The sequence below is a fragment of the Notolepis coatsorum genome (genome assembly GCF_963971535.1).
Source record: "Notolepis coatsorum genome assembly, chromosome: 14".
Lineage (NCBI taxonomy): Eukaryota > Metazoa > Chordata > Actinopteri > Aulopiformes > Paralepididae > Notolepis > Notolepis coatsorum.
Genome location: NC_140178.1, coordinates 32,898,136 through 32,920,020, shown reverse-complemented (window position 1 = coordinate 32,920,020; position 21,885 = coordinate 32,898,136). Strand labels below are relative to the sequence as shown.

Genomic DNA, 21,885 nt, shown 5'->3' with positions numbered 1-21,885 from the left:
GTGGGAGCGGCCCTGTGATGCAGCTGCAGGGAGGCTCAGACTTGGATCACTGAGAAACTGAATCTTAATTTGGATCAATGCTATGATGACAAACAACAGTGAAGCTCTTCGGTGATGCCATCGGGCATTTATGTATATGGCTGGTACCCAGCGAAGGGAATGTGCATTGCAAACTAAATTACAATTGTGGTTTGGCCCGAATTCTAAGAATTCCATACACATAATTAATATATATATAAATAATTTTTTTTGCCATCAACCAATTTCAACTGCTATCAATCAAGCAAATCAAAAAAAATCTTATTTACAATGACGGCCTGGCGAGAGGACAAAAGGGCCTGCGATAGAATCCTTAAAAGGCAAAAGAACTCAAGGCAGTAAGGTGGAAGGTTTTGGCCTTCTCCTGCCCCCATTATGCTCTGGTTTCCCTGTGGGAACACTAGTACTGATCTAGAAAGCCCTTGTGGAGAGAGAGAGGGAGCAGAGGGCCGCTTCAGAGATAAATCAGGTGTCGTTGACTTGGTTTCCACCTGGTCTGGAGCAGAGCCTGGTGTAATACCCACATTTAAACCCCTGTCTCACCCCCCCCTCCCTCAAACCACCTCTGTCTCTGCAGAACTCCCTAACCAGGATATCCAGGGTCAGGGCAAACCTCAAGGGCAAAGAAAAGGAAACAATTAAGTGAGTAATTGGGCACCAGTGAACCCAATTCCAGTTCCATTTTGAAATACGGGTCTTTTTCCCAGGGAATTTCACCCGTTAAATCATTAACTCTGTCACAACCAAGTCCAATTTAAAAAGAAAAGAAGAAAAAAACCTGACGTGCATTTTAAAACCATATAATCCATCTGCATTGCTGCCATTCGTCAGTGTAGTAGTACATCTATTAAGATGGGAGGAGACGAGAGAGAGAGAGAGAGAGAGAGAGAGAGAGAGAGAGAGAGAGAGAGAGAGAGAGAGAGAGAGAGAGAGAGTCCTCCTGATCAATGGGGACTGGGTTTCCATTATCTGACCCTGACGTCTGTTTCACCTTCAGACATTTAGCTTCCAATCAAAGACTGTCTCCTAAAATGCTTGCACAGCATTTCATCAGAGATACATGTCAGTGTGTACAGTATGCACAGTATGTATTAGCAAACATCCATGTGCTGTTTAAATGCAATGGAGAACGTGTCAGAACACAAACTGCTAACCTTTTAAATATTTCACCTCATTTCTCGGTTAAAAAAACATGACATGACCTTTTTATTACTGGTTGGTTTCTCTATCTCTAGTCCATCCTGCCATCATATTATCACTGGTTGGTTTCTCTATCTCTAGTCCATCCTGCCATCATATTATCACTGGTTGGTTTCTCTATCTCTATCCATCCTGCCATCATATTATCACTGGTTGGTTTCTCTATCTCTAGTCCATCCTGCCATCATATTATCACTGGTTGGTTTCTCTATCTCTAGTCCATCCTGCCATCATATTATCACTGGTTGGTTTCTCTATCTCTAGTCCAACCTGCCATCATATTATCACTGGTTAGTTTCTCTATCTCTAGTCCATCCTGCGATCATATTATCACTGGTTGGTTTCTCTATCTCTAGTCCAACCTGCCATCATATTATCACTGGTTGGTTTCTCTATCTCTAGTCCATCCTGCCATCATATTATCACTGGTTGGTTTCTCTATCTCTAGTCCAACCTGCCATCATATTATCACTGGTTAGTTTCTCTATCTCTAGTCCATCCTGCCATCATATTATGATAGATCACCTTTCTCAGACATAGTATCTCTATAAACCAGATATTTCAGTGGAATCGCGTTGCTAGGGAACAGTTCAGACACATGTTTATTTCCTGGTGCAGTTTTTGCTAATGCCAACAACTGGCAGGAAATCAAAACGTTGTCCATTTAGAATGTCTACGTTGTCTTCCGTTGCTAGGGCAACAGCCTCTTTGCCCCCAGTTTGTGTCCCGTCGGCTACTGTATATTAGCAAACATTGCCACAGGAAATACATTTAGGCCCATTTTAAAATGTTTATGTTGTCAAGTTAGAAAAGGTTGAGAGACGGAGAGACCCGAGTGTCTGTGACTGGAATCACAAACAACATAAAGAGCTGTGAAGTGGTCATCAGGATGCACACTGTGTATTTGGAGGTTTGGGGTGACGGTTATGAAAGGGAGATAACGGGAAATAGGAGAGAAATAGGGAAACGGCAGGGTGTGGAATAAAGATTCTGAATTGAGATCATTACTTTAGTGTGAATAGATGTACGCATACTAATGCATGGGCACACACACACATACATGCATACACACATAATATGCTTATACACGCATGGGTACATATGTATACAAACACACACACACACACACACACACACGCACACACACACACACACACACGCGCACACACACACACACACACACACACACACACACACACACACACACACACACACACACACACACACACGGAGAAGGAACGTTTATTTCTGTTTGCTTGTTGAGGATTTCCAGGACATTAACAGTGCGCTGGTTGACTGAACATGACCAAGCCACCCCAGGTTCAGGTCTCTGATCACTGCCAGTGAGGCGGACAACACCATGGGTCTGCCATGTGCAAATAAGTACACACTGAACAAACACGTTTAATTAACTATTAAAAGAGGAGTTAAGAAAATAGAAAACGTAAAAAAAAACGAAGCAAAAAAGGCAGACTCACAAAATCTAAATATCGCTCACTAAATATTTGCATTTTATTTTATTTATCGGGAGTCATTGAGGGAGACCCTAATTTTCAATGGCGCAGAGTGTACAGAGCATTACATGTAACAGGACGCACACAATACATTTAAAACAATAGATCAATCATAAATACATAGTCATAAAAAATTATAAAAAATAATACAGTTCATAAGCAAGAGGAATTAGCAGAAACAACTACATGTTGATGGTGGACGGTTATTGGGATATATATATATATATATATATGTATCCCAATAATATATCCCAATGGGTTATATATATATATATATTACCTTGGTAGCAGCTAATGGGGATCTGAATAAAAGGAATAGAATCACTGAACAAGGAATATCGGTGGTCAGATATAGACTATAACATGAAAAAGGAATACACATAGTAAAGACTGAAGACACAGAACAACACACGCATGCACACAACACACGGTGATTAGCCCACTGAATGAAACACATTCATCAGTCAATATTATTTAATAGTATCGAGCTGTTTGTGGAAGGTTCGGAGGCTCAGAACGCAGGGTGAGACCCCGGCATGGTATCACATTCTGAAGGGGAAGGATGCAGGGAGGAAGAGAGAGACGGGGGATCAGGTTATCGATGATTGCCACTCAATACCATCCGACCATCCAATCGTATTACTCCCTCTCTATGCCCTCCAGTCAGTGCTCATCCTCTAATGTTTTTAGACAGTTCACATTTCTTTCTATATATCTTTTTTTTCCCACAGTACCGTCCTTGTCCTCTCTTATTTGTGACAAATTGTAAGGCGCTGACCCATCACTGTACCCTGTATGCCCGGGTTGGCTGGTCTGCACTGGCCACCCGCAGACTTGTGCATGGGTACATATTGATTTACAAGTGTTCAGAGTTATTTTTTTTTATGTTCTCAACGTTTGCTCCTGTTGTCTGTTCCCAATGTTCGTACGGAAATGGGAAAGAGAGCATTTAGTTGTTCTGCTCCCTCGGCTTGGAACATATGTTACAGAATGACCTGAAACTCTCTGGCTGTGTATCACTGGATGCTTTTAAATGCCTCATGAAAGGACTAGAGGTCGAATCAATGGACTGTCGTTGTTTTGATTTGCCCTAATAGTCTATTGTTGCTGCCTGCCCTGCTAGGTTGCCTCTGGCTCTGATATTGGTTGTTTGGTGTATTTGTGTACGTTTTAATTAAATAAAAATATTTTTTTTTGCATTCCCTTGCTGCAGCTTGTCTTGGCCAGGTCTCATTTGAAAAAGAGATTTTTAATCTCAATGTGACTTTCCTGGTTAAATAAAGGTTACATAAAAAAAAATGTATATTCCTAATACCTCACACACTCCATTTGCCTCCTTCTTCCCCGCTCTCCCTCTACAGTACCTTTTTCTCCTCAGCTCTCTCCCGTCCCTCTCTCCTGTCCTCCCAGGCACTGTCCATTTGAAGCAGTCCACCGGACTGCATGGAGGCCCTGGCCAGGAGCCTGTGGTTGTTAAAGATCCCTGAACACACTGGTCGTACAGAGAGAGAGAGCTTTAAATGATGGTCTCCTGGCCTGATTCCCATGCACTGCCTCGCTGACATTAAGCTCCTTTGATCACTCCACATTGTCTAAGTGCCCCCATGAAGCTATATGCCCAGTATGCCTGCTAGACAAAACGGTTGTAAGGGAAATGCGATGTAAATGGCTCTGTCTGCAACGGGCCACGTGCCTGGTTCTTTCTGCCTCTATTTGTATAAACAGCGAGGAGGTAATTGAAGTTCTCATATGTGAATATATTTGAATCACACTCTGTGTGCCGTGAGCCTTGTTGTTTGCCACTAACGATATACAGTACAATATTCAACCGAGGTCCCTGCCACCCATGCTAGAAGCCCCCAGCATCGACGTCAAGATCCCCAACCACTCAGCACCATCAACATCCACCCTGGCAAATGCAGGCCATCCATTTCAATGATTAGAGCTATTAACTCAACCGTAGCAATGCTGAGGGAAGAGGAGAGCAGGAGCGAGGCTGCAGATAAGATGCTTTCTCTGTCTAGATAGACCTGAGATTGTGTAATCAGTGGCATTGCCTTGTTTCATTGGAAGGGAATTAGGAAGGTGTGCATGGCTCGCCTGAAGAGAGCAAGTGAAAGGAGAATCTACACTGATGTAATCCATTATAACAAAACATTTTCATCAAATGATGAATTTAATTAATGGAAGAGGACTTTAACTCATCACAATGTTTGAAACAGTGTCACAATGTTTGAAAATATTCTCCAAAGGCAGGGGCTTTAAAGGAACACGCCAACATTTTGGGAAATTAGCTTACTGTCTTCTCCAGAGAGAGACAAGAAGATAGATACCAGTTTCCTCTCTGTGCGTTCAGTAGAAAGCTATCTGGCTGCATGTTAGCCTAGCTTAGCACAATGAATGGAAGCGGACATGTATGGGTAGCCTACGCATTGTCCAACTAACACCTCAGTTACCCGTACATGTCCGCTTCCATTCATTGTGCTAAGCTAGGCTAACGTGCAGCCAGATAGCGTTCTACTGAACGCACAGAGAGGAAACTGGTATCTATCTTCTTTTCTCTCTCTGGAGAAGACGATAAGCTAATTTCCCAAAATGTTGGCGTGTTCTTTTAAAACAGACCACGTGGTAATACACCACAGCAAACAGAGGACCATAGTGTGTCCAGCTCCCCATCAGTACCTTGTTTCAGCAAGACAACATGATACTGAGTACAATGAAATTTAGTTGATATGATATGCTATACAGTTCAAGTCAAGTCAACTGTTTCTTGATCAATCCCCTGCAGATGTCATAGCAGCATGGGGGAGGGGAGGTACAGGCAGAAGAGGTAATAATAGAACATAGAACATAGAACTTGGAAATAATAATGATAGGGATAACAGTAGAGCGATAGTAGGATTCAATCAGTCAGTGTTTAGTATTAAGAGTCAGATAGTCAAGGGCTGCTAGGTGGTGTAGTGGGCAAGGCGCTCGCCATCAACGCTGGAGACGCTGGGTTCGAATCCAGCTCTCGGCGTTGCTACCAGCTTGGCTGGTCGTTCATACTAACACAATTGGCAGTGTTAGGGGTGGGAAAGCTGATGGGTGGGTCCTGGGCGTTGTGGACAGCAACCCCTACAGTTCGGTCGGGGCGCCTGCACAGCGAGGGTAGGATCTGGAGGGAGGTAGTGTGACCTTCCACACGTTACACTCTCCCGGTGAGAATCTGCGCTGCCAGGCTGGCTGCCGGCTGGCTGCACATGCGTCGGAGGAAAGCATGTGACAGTCTCCGGCCTCCCGGACCAACAGTAGGGGGGAGTGCGCAACAACCAGGAAGGGGGTTGGGAATTGGCATAACGACTAAACAGTGGGATGGGAGAAAAATCGGAAAAAGGAGGGGGGGAAAAGATAAAAAAAAAAAAAATCAGATAGTCCTAACAGTTGTTAAGTTCTCCAGCTGTTAGCTCTCCAACTATTGGCAGCAGTCCATGCCCACGGTTGTGGAGCCTGATGTACTGTAGTGTGTCGGGGGGGTATGGCTGAACGTGCTCCTCATCTTGGCTAGCTCCTCGTAGAGGGGGTGGGAGGGCTTTTCCAGTTTAGCGTCCAGCTTTTTTCTCATCCTTCCCTACGGAACTAGCCTTCTTGACCAACTTGTTCAGATTGTTAATGTCTCTTCAGTTGATGGCTACCACGGACTGGCAAAAAGACTGCAGCAGCCTGCTACACACGTTGAAATACCTCAGTCTCCTCAGGAAGAACAGCCTGCTCTGTCCCTTCCTGTAGAGCGCCTCGTGTTGTCCGACCAGTCCAGTCCACTGATCAAGTGTACTACTAACCCTACCTCCTCCCCTTGAATAATGATGGGAGTAGGGGGCCTCTTCTTGCCTCGCCTAAAGTCCACCACCAGCTCCACCAGTAGATGATACATATATATATGATGATATACAGTTATTTTAGTATCACCTGTATAAATACAGGCTGCCTCTGGTGCTTCCATGTCCGATCCTCCCCATGTGTCAACTGGTGGTTCCTGGGTCGATCAGGGTCATCTGTTCCAAGGGGTCAGGTGTTTTACAACACCAGTGCACCATCATGGTGACAGCAGGGGGTGAGTCTGGATAAGGGAGGGTGGGGGGTTCTGCCACCAGCCACGTAGAGACAAAAAAAGCAATAACACTGAGGGTATTTACAGCTCCCCAGCACCATGAAACTGCCCTTGCATGCTGATACTGTACCACCGCCGGGCCCTGTGTCTGTGTTTGTGTGGACAGTGTTGGTTTTGTGAGGTGTTTAGTGCATATGTTTTGTGTCCCCACCACAGTCATTGAGAGAAAACGGTGCTTTTTCAATGTATGTGATGTATAGATTGGGGAGAGATGACCACAGCTAAAATGGTAGATCGAAATGTGCATGGAAGCAGGAGACGGTGATAGAACGGTGGTGGAACCAGTGGTTTCACAGGCACAGGCCGCGTCAGCGAGGGTTTTGTTATGAATTCCTTAGAAGAACATCTGAGATTAGAGTGTACTGTCTCCCAGGACAGGAGGGAGAGAGGTTCATCTTAATGAAACGTGAATTTATTAGTGTTAAAGGTTATGCAGTTGTCATGACAACACGTCGCATGACAACCAGAAGGCGGGGCCGTCGTTGCGACGACGAACATCTATAAGTCGAACGGTGTTTCCGGGTGTTGAGCAGACTAGAATCTGACTCAGACCAGAATCTGACCAAGAGCGAGTAGGACTAAAATCTGACTGAGACTAAGAGGGAAGAAACCAGAAGAGACTCTCTCCTCTCATTGAGAGAGAGGGGGGGGGGGGGGGGAGAATGGCACATCACCAGTAGCTTCGGCTACCACGAGGATGGTCTTAGGCTAACGACTAGGCCTGACCACTATTGGACTGAACAGCAAAAGGACAATCTGAACACACCGAGAGATCATTAGAATACTCTTCAAGGACGATACAATTTGATAACATCTGATTACGAGGTTCTGTTTATAGCAATAAAACAACGCTTCTCCTCATAAGGTATTTCACGGTGTCGAAGTGTCGAATTCTTACGGAAGTGGAGAAGTATTATGGTTTATGGATTGCACTAACGGGGGGGAGATAAGGATCTTATCTACCAGTATCGGAGACGTCAGGACCATTAAAAGTACACAACGCAGAGGAATTGGATGGAGGGCCAAACAGACGAAGACGTGATACTGGCCAGTTTGATCAGAATCTTACAGTTGGTGCCGTGACCCGGATTTGCAAGAGATTAAAACAACGGGAACAGTTGGTTGTTGATGACAGCCGGATTTGCAAGAGATAAGAACAACGGATAAAGACTTTTTCAATAATGGGGCGACAGTGGACAACAGTCATCAATGTGTGGGAGAATCATGATCGAAGCAAGGCCGGCCAGCCCTGGGAGAGAGCGGCGAGTCGAGCGGTCAGGAGGCGAACCAGCGCTGTAGGGGAAACAGCACTCCGATCAAAAATGTGAGTTCACTGTGCACACGGTTGTTTTGATTTTAAGCCAAATAAAAACGAACAGATAGTGAATCCGTAAACGTAAACATTTCTAGTTCGACAGAGAGAATGCCAGCTGTAATAATATGAGCAGAGAGCCATGGTGAAAATCGAGGGTGTTATCTACAGAGAATGAAAAGCAAACGAGGCAGGCTGCACAGTTTTGGTTTAAGGAGGGTAAATGCGAGATGAGGAAAGGGGGGGGGGAACGCTTGAATCAGATCGAAAAATTGTTATGGCGGGACTGTTTTCATAACAGAAGGAAAGTCGAAAGGAGATTGTACCAGTGTGTATTATGTCCGATCAGGCAAGAGTATTAGTCTGAGAAAGCGTCCCCTGATAATGGATAGGAAAGAGAGGAAAAACAGCTGTGTTTTTAGGCCTTGGAAGGAGGGGCAGCGTTCGTTTTGTTTGTGAGAGAGTAGCCATTATGAGCGAGTCAAAATGGCCGTGAGCACCACGAGGAGATAACAACAGATAAAGAACCAGGAAGTGACACGTCAACTAAAACACCATGGAGGAGGAGTAGGTCGCCACCTAGTGGCGGAGGGGGGGTAGTGCTGGGGAGTTTTCATTACCCATAGGGGAATATTTAGATAGAGGCCTGTACTACCATCTAGTGGCGGAGTGGGGGAGTGATTCAATAGTGAATCTAATGAGATTAAATAAGAATTGCACAGAAAGATGGTGCAGTTATTTGAATGGGTTAATAATTGAATAAAGAGGGAGTTTGAATTCCAGTGGGGCCTTCTCACACCTAATAAATAGGCAGAGTCTTGAGGGGACACGTCACCAGAAAGAACTGGCGCGCGCTGGGGGTCACCCGTGGGACAAACGTAGAGCGCCGAGTGGGTATCGTTTAGCTGCTGGTGTCACGCCGGAAGACAACAAAACAGGGAACAGCCCTGTAGGATTAGATATGGGTGTTGAGAAGGTGGGGGACTAATAGAGAACAAATAGGGGCTTGCAGAGGAAAAAAAATATATAGAGAACGAGCTGCAGGCCCAAAGCCATGGTAGACTAATAGCAAAACAAGGGAAGTCGAGTGTACAGAAAGACTGCCGGTGTTGTGTTTCTGCTTTCAAGGGGGGAATGACACCGACAGCGATGGAGATGGCCAGGAGACAGACTGGAGGAGGAGGAAGCCGCAGGGGCCAGGCACCGACGCCTGGTACACAGATGATCCACGACGAGAGAGAGGAGACGGCGGCGGTGGAGGAGCAGATGTGGAGAGGACAGCCAGAGACACTGAGCAGTAGCAGACCAGGGGGGACATTTTTGCCTAGGGGACCGCGCCCTGGGAGGGGGACCAGCTCAGGAAAGGAGCCGTCACTGAAAGGGGCCCTTGCCCTAGAAGATGGGACCGGCCCAAGACGGGAGGTGTACTGTAAGAGAGGGAAGGGAGCGCTCTGATTTGGACGTGGGGTACCTGATAGGGGGACCGAAGGGTTTTAGGTGTGTCGTCTGAAAAGTTGCATCTGTGTTTTTCTCTGTCTCTCTCTCTCTCTCTCCTCCATGACCGTTGTTTATCCTTTCTGGTTTGGGTGTGATGCGGGTAATGGAAAACAAAAGGAAAACAGCAGACGGCGGGGCCCTAATTGTTATGAGTCTATTTTTGTGTATAATTAATTGAAAAACCAAGTAGTCTTATGATTCTGAGGGGTGATAAGAATCAAGGGGGGATTGAGAGAAAACGGTGCTTTTTCAATGTATGTGATGTATAGATTGGGGAGAGATGACCACAGCTAAAATGGTAGATCGAAATGTGCATGGAAGCAGGAGACGGTGATAGAACGGTGGTGGAACCAGTGGTTTCACAGGCACAGGCCGCGTCAGCGAGGGTTTTGTTATGAATTCCTTAGAAGAACATCTGAGATTAGAGTGTACTGTCTCCCAGGACAGGAGGGAGAGAGGTTCATCTTAATGAAACGTGAATTTATTAGTGTTAAAGGTTATGCAGTTGTCATGACAACACGTCGCATGACAACCAGAAGGCGGGGCCGTCGTTGCGACGACGAACATCTATAAGTCGAACGGTGTTTCCGGGTGTTGAGCAGACTAGAATCTGACTCAGACCAGAATCTGACCAAGAGCGAGTAGGACTAAAATCTGACTGAGACTAAGAGGGAATCATTAGAATACTCTTCAAGGACGATACAATTTGATAACATCTGATTACGAGGTTCTGTTTATAGCAATAAAACAACGCTTCTCCTCATAAGGTATTTCACGGTGTCGAAGTGTCGAATTCTTACGGAAGTGGAGAAGTATTATGGTTTATGGATTGCACTAACGGGGGGGAGATAAGGATCTTATCTACCAGTATCGGAGACGTCAGGACCATTAAAAGTACACAACGCAGAGGAATTGGATGGAGGGCCAAACAGACGAAGACGTGATACTGGCCAGTTTGATCAGAATCTTACAGTCAGGACAGCTGAAACCCGGACAATTTTCTGCCGTCGACTAAAAACACACCTCTTCAAACACTATTTGAAAAAACAAAACAAAAGAAAAACTAACCTGACTGTCTTTTTACTATTATATACCCTACTACTATGCTACTATACGTACTGTATACTACAACTTATCATGCTAACATGTCTACTATGCACTCAGAGTGTAACACTCAAGCTTGATACTATTTGACAAACAATGCCATTGACCCTTACAGTAGCTGCCAGAGATGTACCCCTCTTGCTGACTTGTTGTTCACAATTTGTAAGTCGCTTTGGATAAAAGTGTCAGCTAAATTACTTATGTAAATGTAAATGTGAATGTAAATGTAAATGTGAATGTGAATGTAAATGTGATGTAAATGCATGTTTTATTGGGTCACATTGTTTTTTATTTTTTATTTTTTATTATCTTTTCCCCCCTCCTTTTTTCCGATTTTTCTCCCATCCCACTGTTAGTCATTATGCCAATTCCCAACTCCCCTTCCTGGTTGTTGCGCACTTTCCCCTACTGTTGGTCCGGGAGGCCGGAGACTGTCACATGCTTTCCTCCGAAAGCATGGCAGCGCAGATTCTCACCGGGAGAGTGTAACTTGTGGAAGGTCACACTACCTTTCTCCAGATCCTACCCTCGCTGTGCAGGCGCCCCGACCGAACTGTAGGGGTCGCTGTCCACAACGCCCAGGACCCACCCACGGCTTCCCTCCCCCTAACTCAGCCAAACGAGTTAGTATAGCGATCAGCCCAATTGGGTCACATTGTTAACTGGACCGTCTCAGGCGGTTGTAAAACAGTGGCTAACATGCTTTACAGCACCCCTGTGTCAACCTGGGATGGCCGGGCGTATCCAGTTCACCTCTTTAATTTAAGACCTGTACACGTCTTTCCTCCTCCAACATGGTCATTACTTGCCTATAGGAATATTGTGATAATGTGGCCCAAAATATCAAAGGACTGTAAGAAAAACCTATTAATCCAAACATTTTGGGGCCGACTCTAGCCTAAATCAACAGCACCTTTCTCCTCACTTCACCGAGACCCCCTGAGAGCACGTCTCCCACCTGAGCCCCTCTGTATACAGTATATACTCTGTATACACTGCGTGGTCCATAGACATATATAAAGGCTAGATGACTCACCCGCGCTGCTGGCCAATGGACCATCTTGCCACAGGCAAGCATGCCCACTCATAACATGAATGTCTATGGTGCATGTACTATTGAAATAACCATAGCTTGCAACATTTTCAACCGATTTTCAAACGGTTTGGTTTGTTATAAACGTCAGAGATGTGGTTATCATACTACTGCATAATGGACTTTCATATGAAAATAATTTCAACATGTCCAAGCATCCTGAATCATAGCCACGTTAATAACGTTTGTAATAAACCAAACCATTTGTAAATCCGTCAAGATTTCAGCAAGCTGTTAAGCCGTAAGGTCCCCCAATTGGGGGACCCTGCTTTTCTTTATCATAAATCGATCAATAGAGACCGTATTAGATGCCCACTTATCATATCATGGGGTATCATTGGAAAGCCACACTCATTGGCTACAACCCTGTCCAAAGATTTTCGAGATCGCCAAATGATTGACGGAGCTAGAGCCCCGGGAGTCGGGGGTGGTAATGTGTACTTTTGCGTACTTTGGCGCACGCCTCACATATCGGCATGTAACTCGAGAACTGCTCAAAATTTTGTCACCTGACAGGGCAATCGACAGGCAATAAATAGCGCTTTAATTCTATCTATATATTGTATTAAAAGAAATGCACACCCGAGCCGCTAGAGGTCGGCAAAGTGGCATCGCGAATCGTCCTCGTGAGGGCCCACATGTGGATGTTAAGTGGTTTTAATGTTTACATTTTTTTTTATTGTAGCCAAGAGTAAAGACCATAACCCTATCAAAACAGTAGTCAAAGTGTATATTTTCAAATTGGTTTTATACGATTTACCGAAAATAAGAATTTATCAGAAAAATGCTAATTATATCTCTTTTATTGTAAAACCGCAAGGAAATGACTAAATCCAGATTTAACCCTGCCATTGGAAAGAGGAGCCTTTCCCCTATCCATAGATGTATGATTTGGCCATAATAAGGTCAAGGTCAAGTTCAAGGTCAAATATGAATTTATAATTAAAATCGTTTATCATTTATTACTGTATCTACAAATCCTTCTGTTTAATCATCTTCCCTTTATTCATTTGCTTAGATTTTTACACTTGATCTCAAGAAGATGCTGAATGAGCTCAGTGAGCGAGCTCGGTTCGGGCACAATTGTAACATGGTGTTATTCACCAGCACAGATGCAAAAATAAATCATAATTTATATTCTCCTTTTTTTCATTACAATTTACTCAAGCCTAGTAACAGACACAATATTGGAAATACATACCCCCAGGTCCCTAGATGTTACTAGATACCAAGAACATGCAAATTGGCCTTGTAGAAGTGGAGCAATCTTCCATTTACTTAGGCATGTACCTTTAGGCGAGATTTCTGAAAATAGGGCTACAGCTTAACAGGTTAAGAGTATTTTTGTTTGTGTAGATCACTCACCTTACAACAGCTACCATAGAACGTACCAGAATAGTTGACTGTGACAAGATGGCCACCGCTGAACTACGCTGGAGGCATTTCTACCAAAGGTAGCCGCATTTCTGGCAGACGCTCTCTGATTGGCCGACGCCACTTTCGACACTGGTTAAGCTTAGGCAATCTTCGAAGTTGGTTAAGGTTAGGCAAGTTCTTTCGACGGTTAAGCTTAGGCACTCTTTCGAAGTTGGTTAAGGTTAGAGTTTGTCTTAGAGCATGGCGATAGAACGCCAGGTAGTTTGCAGGCTGTTTGACGTGGAAATGGGCAAAGACACAGCTCGTCATGCTATTGGGCGCACATGTCACATGACCAGAAACGTCTGCCAGAAATGCGGCTACGGAAAGTATAGACGCACGCTGGAGACTCCGCCGTGCACTATCTAGTTATATATATCTATGGCGGGGTCCGCCTCAGGCTTTAGGCCAACTCGCCTTCTCCCGCAGACGTGCAAGCATGTGATATGTGGTATGAAGCCATGTGGGGATCCATGACATGAGATTGCACTTTAAAGAGGCCGATTCTTTGAAGGCTCCGACACAATGGATGAGAGAAAGGCTACGTAATGAAACGTATTCGATTGTGTCTCTCCTCTCCTCTGACTTCCCGCAGAGCTGTCTTGTGAATAAATTGCCCACGTTGAGTCAGAGGAATCTGGCATTGTAAAAAAAATAAAAAGAAGAACATAGTAAATATGACTCATTCTAGCACAGCAGTGCTCACTGGGGATGCCTGCCTGCCTGCGCGTGCACACACACACACACACACACACACACACACACACACACACACACACACACACACACACACACACACACACACACACACACACACACACACACACACACACACACACACACACACACACACACACACACACACACACACACACACACACACACAGCTTTTCTACAACACAAAATGCTGCATACAGTAAAAATGAATAGAGGAAGAGATTAGGTCTAATCTGTCGGTTTTTGGCTGTACACGAAGTGGAAATCATTAATCACTCACCTAATTAGCCGGGGAGTTAATTTACGCGTGACTAATGCACTTAGCAGAGAATTATGAGTGATGGGATGAGCAGGATAAAATCTGTCGAAGCTTCCTTAGGACAGCCACTAACTAAAAGCCCACATATTCCCATAGCCCACATCATTAGTCCAGTTCGTTGCATGCCGAATAAAGACCCCTAAAAGAGGTCCTGCATTATTATTATTATTATTATTATTATTATTATTATTATTATTATTATTATTATTATTATTATTATTATTATTATTATTATTATTATTATTATTATTATTATTATTATTATTATTATTATTATTATTATTATTAAGCTAAGAGTGACATCGTTAGAGAACACAGGGTGTTCTAAAGCAGTGGTTTTCAAACGTTTGCATGTCAAGGACCCTTAAGCTGACACGAATCAGACCACAGACTCCAATATTGTTTGCTTTTAGATTATGTTTTATTACAGAATTCGATTTCTATGCTGTAGACAAGGATATAATTAGAGGAGAGAGTGAACAGTGAAGCCTATGACCAGGATAGTTATATACATTCTGTCATTGTGTTCCTTATGGATGAAATTACAGTGAATTTAAACTATTCTTCACTTTGCCGGGGGCCCCCCTTTGAGAATGACGGTTCTAGAGAACCCAGACTACAGACAGATGACATCCAATCACCAACTCCCAAATGATGCAGTACCACTGGTTATAGCTGCATCACAATTTTACCTGGGTCTTTATTCACAACTCTTCCCCAGAGTAAGGATGTTGATCTGGGGTCAATGACCACCAGGAACACTTGTCTTCATGACCTTATTCGAACTAACAGACTAACAGACCGAAGCTGACTCTAGATCAGTACTCCCAGTATGAGAGACTCCGATAATGTGTACCTAAAAATGCTCTGTTCGCAGTTACAGCCATGGATCTGTTTGCTATGAAGACGTTTTTTAAGAGGGACTTTCTCTGGTTCCCATAACGATGATGTATGTAACAAGGAGAGTGAAATGGTTCTGATCATCTGATGGGATCATTGAGCTAAGGGCATCCATTTTTATCCGCCTCTTTGAACCTCTGACATCTGAGCTGAACACGCCGGACTCAGTCAATCCATCAAGGTAAACGTAAACCACAGGAAGGAGAGGACACGCCCCCACACCCTCAGTATGACAGCAACATGGAGGCCTTCCAATGAACAGTCCGGGCTCCCCTGCAGCCTTGGCTCCGCTCCACATTTCAACATGCGTTTTCTCCAGTCAATCATTACGAGCGGCGATTTACGAGGGGCGAACACAACTCCTCCTCCACTGTTTTGTAAGGAAACCATATATTTTTTTTCCCTTTTTTTTTTTTTTTTATGTTTGGTGTAACCACTCACAGGTGATGCCCAGTTCCCCACTTGGCGTGTACTTTTCACAGACATATGGTGTCCAGTCTCAACCAAATACGTAACCCTCTGTCCCTCTGACATCCGACCCCCTTCTCCATGTAGCAATACGTGCTGGGCTATGGCCTCATGCAGACGGTGTTGGGCAGTAGTTAACTATATGTAGTTCAATGACTATTTTAACTACAAATTGCAGTAGTTGGGTGGTAGCTAAGTGACAATGTGCAGGTTTTTTTGCCACTAGATGTCGCACTACTGGGTGCTTACATTGGATTACATTGGGATCTAACTAAGGCCCTGTCCACACGAGTATGGATCTTTTGCAAAACGCACATTTTACTCTACGTTTGGGCCTTTCATCCACACGTAAGCGGCATTTTCTAAAACACATTTTAAAGTGAAGATTTTTTTAAATATCTGTTTCAGTGGATCCGTGTAGCCCTGTTAACTCTTTTACAGATAGATTGCCAGCTTGATAGTAGTTTCCGCGGTCGTTTCACTATGTTTGCGAAGCTGTGTGTGTGTTCTGTATTGTAGCTGTGGAGACATGGTGTGGCTCATTTTGACAGACATTACTTGTAGTGCAACATGGGCATTTTTTTTTGTTTCTACACGCTGTAATTTGTAGTTTATTACACGCTAAACATCGCGCATTTCCAAGATAATCCAGTCTTTTTTCATAGATCGCAAGATAAAACGCGTTATGTGCAATAAGCCCAAACCGTTCTGGTTGATCCCCTGAAACCCCAAATACTCCCAAATCAAAGGTATATGACATGTATATATGTACCTTCACAGAATCATCAAGGGGGGGGGGGGGGTCGTTTTAACTCAAAACTGTGATCGTGTTTGCCGAGCATGTTTTTCGTCCAGTGAAACACAGAACTGTGATCGTTAGAAAAACACATTTTGGATTCGGTAAAATAGACATAGAATGTACCTTACCTTAGCCAGAAGGTATTCCAAGAAGAAGAATTCCAAGTGATCGCATCGCCATCGCAATTACCAGTGTATATGTCTATACACGTTTTGATGGTCAAATACGCTCCGGCAACGGAATTTCCAGGCAATCAATGTGAATTTCTGTTCAAGCAGGAGGAGGGGCCGCGTGTAGTCTTTTACCAACGGAGTTGCAGTTTTCCGCGTTCTGATTGGCCACTGACGTTTCTCTCAGCGCCAATCGTGTGACGCCTAGTTCTATCACTGGTTAAGCTTGGCGACTCTTTCGAAGTTGGTTAGGGTTAGAGTTTGTCTTAGAGCAGGGCGATAGACCACCAGCGCTGATTCCAAACTCTAACCTTAACCAACTTCGAAAGAGTCGCCAAGCTTAACCAGTGATAGAACTAGGCGTTAGCTAGCTAGCAGGCTGTTAGAGGCAGAACTAGGCGTAACGTGATTGGCACAGAGAGAAACGTCAGTGGCCAATCAGATCGCGTAACCCGAACGCGGAACTGCAACTCTGTTGGTAAAAGACTACACGCGGAGGGGCCACTACCAAGGAAAAAAAGTGAGGCTGTGTATCAACCCCAAGCCATTGCAGTTCAGACACGGACGATACTGCCACCTGGTGATAGTCGATCAGCATTGCAATTCAAACATATACAAACGAGCCAGGGACGGCTAGAATGATCCGGATGATGATTTAGAACGGGGATCAGAGGAAAAAAGATCAGTACGAAGGTTTTTTCCTCATTTCAGACAAGTGTGTTTTTAGTCAATAGCGGAAAATTGGGCGTGAAAACTGGGCGAGTTCAGATCAAACTGCCAAACTGGGCATCCAGATCAAATACGACTCAAGATCCAGCAATTGCATGTTTTATTTCCAGCTTAAAATGTTGTCAGAAACATATTTTAGGTTCAACTTTAGGTTGAAAAAGAGCAGGTTCCCGAGCGAGCAAACCACAATTTTCTTTTAGAAAACTGGAGCGGAGAACAAGGGAACACCCAATGAGTATCAGGTGCATTCTGGGAAGTAGGCATGGCCGTGCCTCGCCAGGCCGCCTATTGCTTAATAACAGCGGAGCAGTGCTGCCTTTGCTTCCGCGTTTTCCCTGATTGGCTGCGACACGCCCCGCGGCAGGCGCGGCAACCGCAGAGCTGAGCGCTGCCGCGGAGCGGAGCGGCAGAGCTTGCGGAATTATGTAACCGCCCTAATCCGCCATGATTTTCATTCGGCGCTTCAGCTCACCTGGCAGAGCAGCGCCCTGCGGTCCGTTGTTGACGAGTTCGAATCCCATCAAATTCTTTTTTTTAGCGTGATTTTTTTTTTAACGTGTATTCTTTCGCCGGTTAAGGTTAGGCATGGTTAAGGTTAAGGTTAAGGTTAGAACGGTTAAGTTTAGGCGCTGTTAAGGAGCTGGTTAAGGTTAGAGTTTGTCTTAGAGAATGGCAATATTCTTTCTATGGTTAAGGTTAAGGTTAGGCATGGTTGAGGTTAAGGTTAAGGTTAGGCATTGTTTCGGAGTTGGTTAAGGTTAGAACGGTTAAGTTTAGGCGCTGTTAAGGAGCTGGTTAAGGTTAGAGTTTGTCTTAGAGAATGGCAATATTCTTTCTATGGTTAAGGTTAAGGTTAGGCATGGTTAAGGTTAAGGTTAAGGTTAGGCATTGTTTCGGAGTTGGTTAAGGTTAGAACGGTTAAGTTTAGGCGCTGTTAAGGAGCTGGTTAAGGTTAGAGTTTGTCTTAGAGTTCAAGTTTCAAGTTTCAAGTTTCTTTAATAGTTGTCATACAGAAGTACAGAATACTTTCATACAAAATGCTTCTTACTGTTACGCTCCAGAGACTGTGCTAGACAAGATAGTATCAAAGAGACAGCCTATTTCCGCACTGCCGCTCTCCCGCGTTGCCGCGGTCACATGGTCAAATTGTCACATTCTTGCACTGCTCCGCTGTTAAAAAGCAACACGCCGCCAGGCCTTTTGAGGCCAGAGCAGTGAAGGTGAGTAATGATGTGTCGCAGCACCGGCCGTCTCACCTTTGCTCTGTACATACACTCCACAACTTGATTCATTCAGAAAAAAAGGCACATTGTCGCTTTAACAACATTAAAATCTCAGTAGCTTTTTCAGTTCCCCTAAAGCTTTAGCATTTTCCAGATTTTTCCTGGCTCAGTGTGCTACTATGCTATGGACCAGGTATATGATCATCGTTATTATATATGATTTAATCCTGCAATTCACTACTATTACCACTATTTTGGCTATGTTCCATCACTATGTTTTATGTTTGTTACCTCTTTTGCCTGTACCTCTCCTCCCCCATGCTGCTATGACACCTGGATTTCCCCAAGGGGATTAATAAAGGAACACTTGACTTGTTTTATTCAACCTTAACAACCACTCCCTGTCCCCTCCTTAAAGCATGACCTATGTTTAAGTGAGGTCTCGCCTGCTCTAGTCACTAAATCAAACACACCCACGCTATATCTCATATGTAACTGTATACGAGATTCCAGACTCGGATTGTGATGATTTTCCGCCATGTAGTTTGGATGTCGTTTTAGGTGCTTATTCAAAGTAGTTTTAGTTTGACAAACAACATCTTTTTGAGAGTAGTTCAGATTTAGTTTGGTAAACCACAGTTTTAGAGCCGGTTCCTCCAACGCTGCACATATACAGAGAGCATCAAACCTTCAGACTCAGCCTCTATCTGTCATCCATCCTGCAGCGGAGATCTGTTGTAATCACACCAGGGACACACTAAGCCCCCTAAAGCTGCTTGTCTTAACCAGGCAGAGCTGTGTCTAAAGAAGACTGAAACATCTGTATTTTATACCTTCGCTTAGGGACATTCTAACCGGGGAAAGTAAAGTCGCCCAGTTCCAATATTTGATCTTTCTGTTAGATCACTAGCCAGCGGTGTTTAACACAGCAGGTTCACCTGACCAGTTTCCACCTCGTGTTTTATACTCGGCAAGTAAACAACCGGCAACACATTTGATTCTGTTTAACGTTGTCGCACACGGCTCCCACTCTACTCAGTGTTACGTTGTGTTTTGTGAGGCCCTCGGACAGTACTTCAGGTTTTAGTAAGTACGATAATAGCATGGCGGTATGTTTGTGTTTGAATATAGCAGTAACAAGATGAATTGGTGATCATCTGATATAATCTATAGTCCAAGTAACTAACTAATAACATTTTTAAAAAATCCATTTGTGTGCGATCTTATGACAGCAGAGGAAAAATTGCTGGATGGATAATAATTATATAGTTCCTTTAAAATAAATGGTGCCTCACAGCAAGAAGGTCCTGGGTTAGATTCCCGCTTGGGGACCAGGTTGCCAGCTTGCCAGGTACCCAGGTGCATGAGGTATCTCCTGGGCCTTTCTGTGTGGAGTTTGCATGGTCTCCCCGTGTTCGCAAGGGTTTCCCCCCCAAAAAGAGATCAACCGAATGGAAAAACATGCAGAACAGATCGCTAACACTGTCGCGTCCCTGACAAAGTCCGGGAGCAGCCCATGTCTGACTCTGCAGCTCATGTCTACTCCCGGCTGTCCTTGGGGGGGAAGGAGGACGGGATGGGTCAAGCGCAGAGAGGCATTTCATCTGTGACCCAATGCAGGTGTGTCACCTGTCTTACATGTGTGTGTCACTGCATGACAAATAAAGACTTCTTCAGTGGTACTTCTTCTTCTTTCCAGTAGAAATACAAGGAAAAGTTCTCCACCAAAGACAGTCTTATGACACAAAAGAAACCGCTGGAGGACGTTCCTTTCACCTCAGTCACTGATGTAAACCCTGTAGAGTTCAGTCAGGGCAAACCTAAAGAACACACATGTGTTTTTATCAATGACCTTGCTGACTGACGTGACATTGCCTCTTGCTGACCAATCGTAAGGCTAGGAATGTGATATGTGCAGAATAATACATGGACCCTATATCCTCCGCATATATCTATTCTTAAAGAGCTCACGTTCAGTGGACTATTTCTGGCTTACTGGATGGATTTCTTGCATGAGTAGTACTCACACCTCTGTCGCACTGTTATCATGATCAAAAAGCAATATCAACACCCATTGTACTCTGTACTTGTGCAATGACACATGAATTGACTCCAGTCTCTCTGTTCACGCTGGGCCAGACTGTAGTGATGAGAAAGGGACGGATATTAAACAATGGGATGAGTTTGCATGTATCCGTTTAATACCTGAAAAGACTGTATGCCTTTCCATAGAGGAAGAGTATGTCCCTCTCTCCGTCTTCGCAAGGGGGGTGGGCGGTCAGGGGGAGTTGGGACGGGGACAGGGGGGGGGTCCTCCTGGGAGGATGTAGAGGAAGTTGGAGAATTGATGTGTCCAAAGATCAATATAGTGGAAGACCATTGAGATCTCTACGTGTAACCAAATCACTCTATGGCTGCTCCTGCCTGGGGGCAATGTGGCCTCCAGACCCCCCGACCCCCCACAGCTGACGATAGGTGCAGGAAAAGGTGGAACTAACCGGGTCACGGACGGTAAATGGGTGTTCAGTGGAGATGACTTGGTGACTTCAGCTGTTTTTACGGCCCCAGATTGTTTTGGATCAATATCCATCTCAACTCTGGTTTTGCTTTAAGTGTAAAGGCTAAACACCTCGACCAGCATCAAACACAATTACAGTACTTAAGACGTGCATTAGCGGTCTTGGAGTGGTCTCAGTAAGTTTGGTATCAATATTGATCCTGTCCAAAAACACATCATCTATAATGCACCACGAGATGCTCTGATGGATAGATATATTTGATACCCTGAGTATTGCTAAGTGTGCCAGAGGATTATACAAATTTATTTATTTATTTTTTTACTCCAAAGCCAAGTCAAACTATTTCTATTACTCAATTGGAGTGGCTTAAAATGGTACGAAATGGCATACGGCACTATAAGTAGTCGAAAGGAATCAATGAAATTACATGAACTGTGTGATACCACAGTTTGTGAAAATGCGGGTCAATATTAATTCAGTCTATTCACTTGTTGTGAAAGTGCACATCCCTCAGTGAATTGACTTCTCTTGAAGGAAAATAGTCTCATCATTCACAGTTAAGCCTCAACAAATAATATGCAACTGTGAACATCTGAGCTCTGTCCAGGCGCCCTCTTGTGGTACATTATGATGTTGCACTAAATGACTGGTCGGAGCTGAGCATCAGGCGCTGGTCAGCGCACCAGCACCGTACTGCTATGGTGACTGACTGATAG

General features: G+C 44.3%; 1 protein-coding gene across 1 annotated transcript in view; it reads left to right on the top strand.

Moving 5' to 3' along the window:
- Positions 1-6,749: 6,749 nt before the first annotated feature.
- The window catches only part of ngfra (nerve growth factor receptor a (TNFR superfamily, member 16)), a gene marked incomplete at both ends in the record, with an annotated part of 78,814 nt that continues 63,678 nt past the window's right edge, over positions 6,750-21,885 (top strand). The window contains one exon of the mRNA XM_084329072.1: positions 6,750-6,846. Coding sequence (XP_084185198.1) covers positions 6,750-6,846 — 97 coding nt within the window. The remainder of the gene's footprint in view (positions 6,847-21,885) is intronic.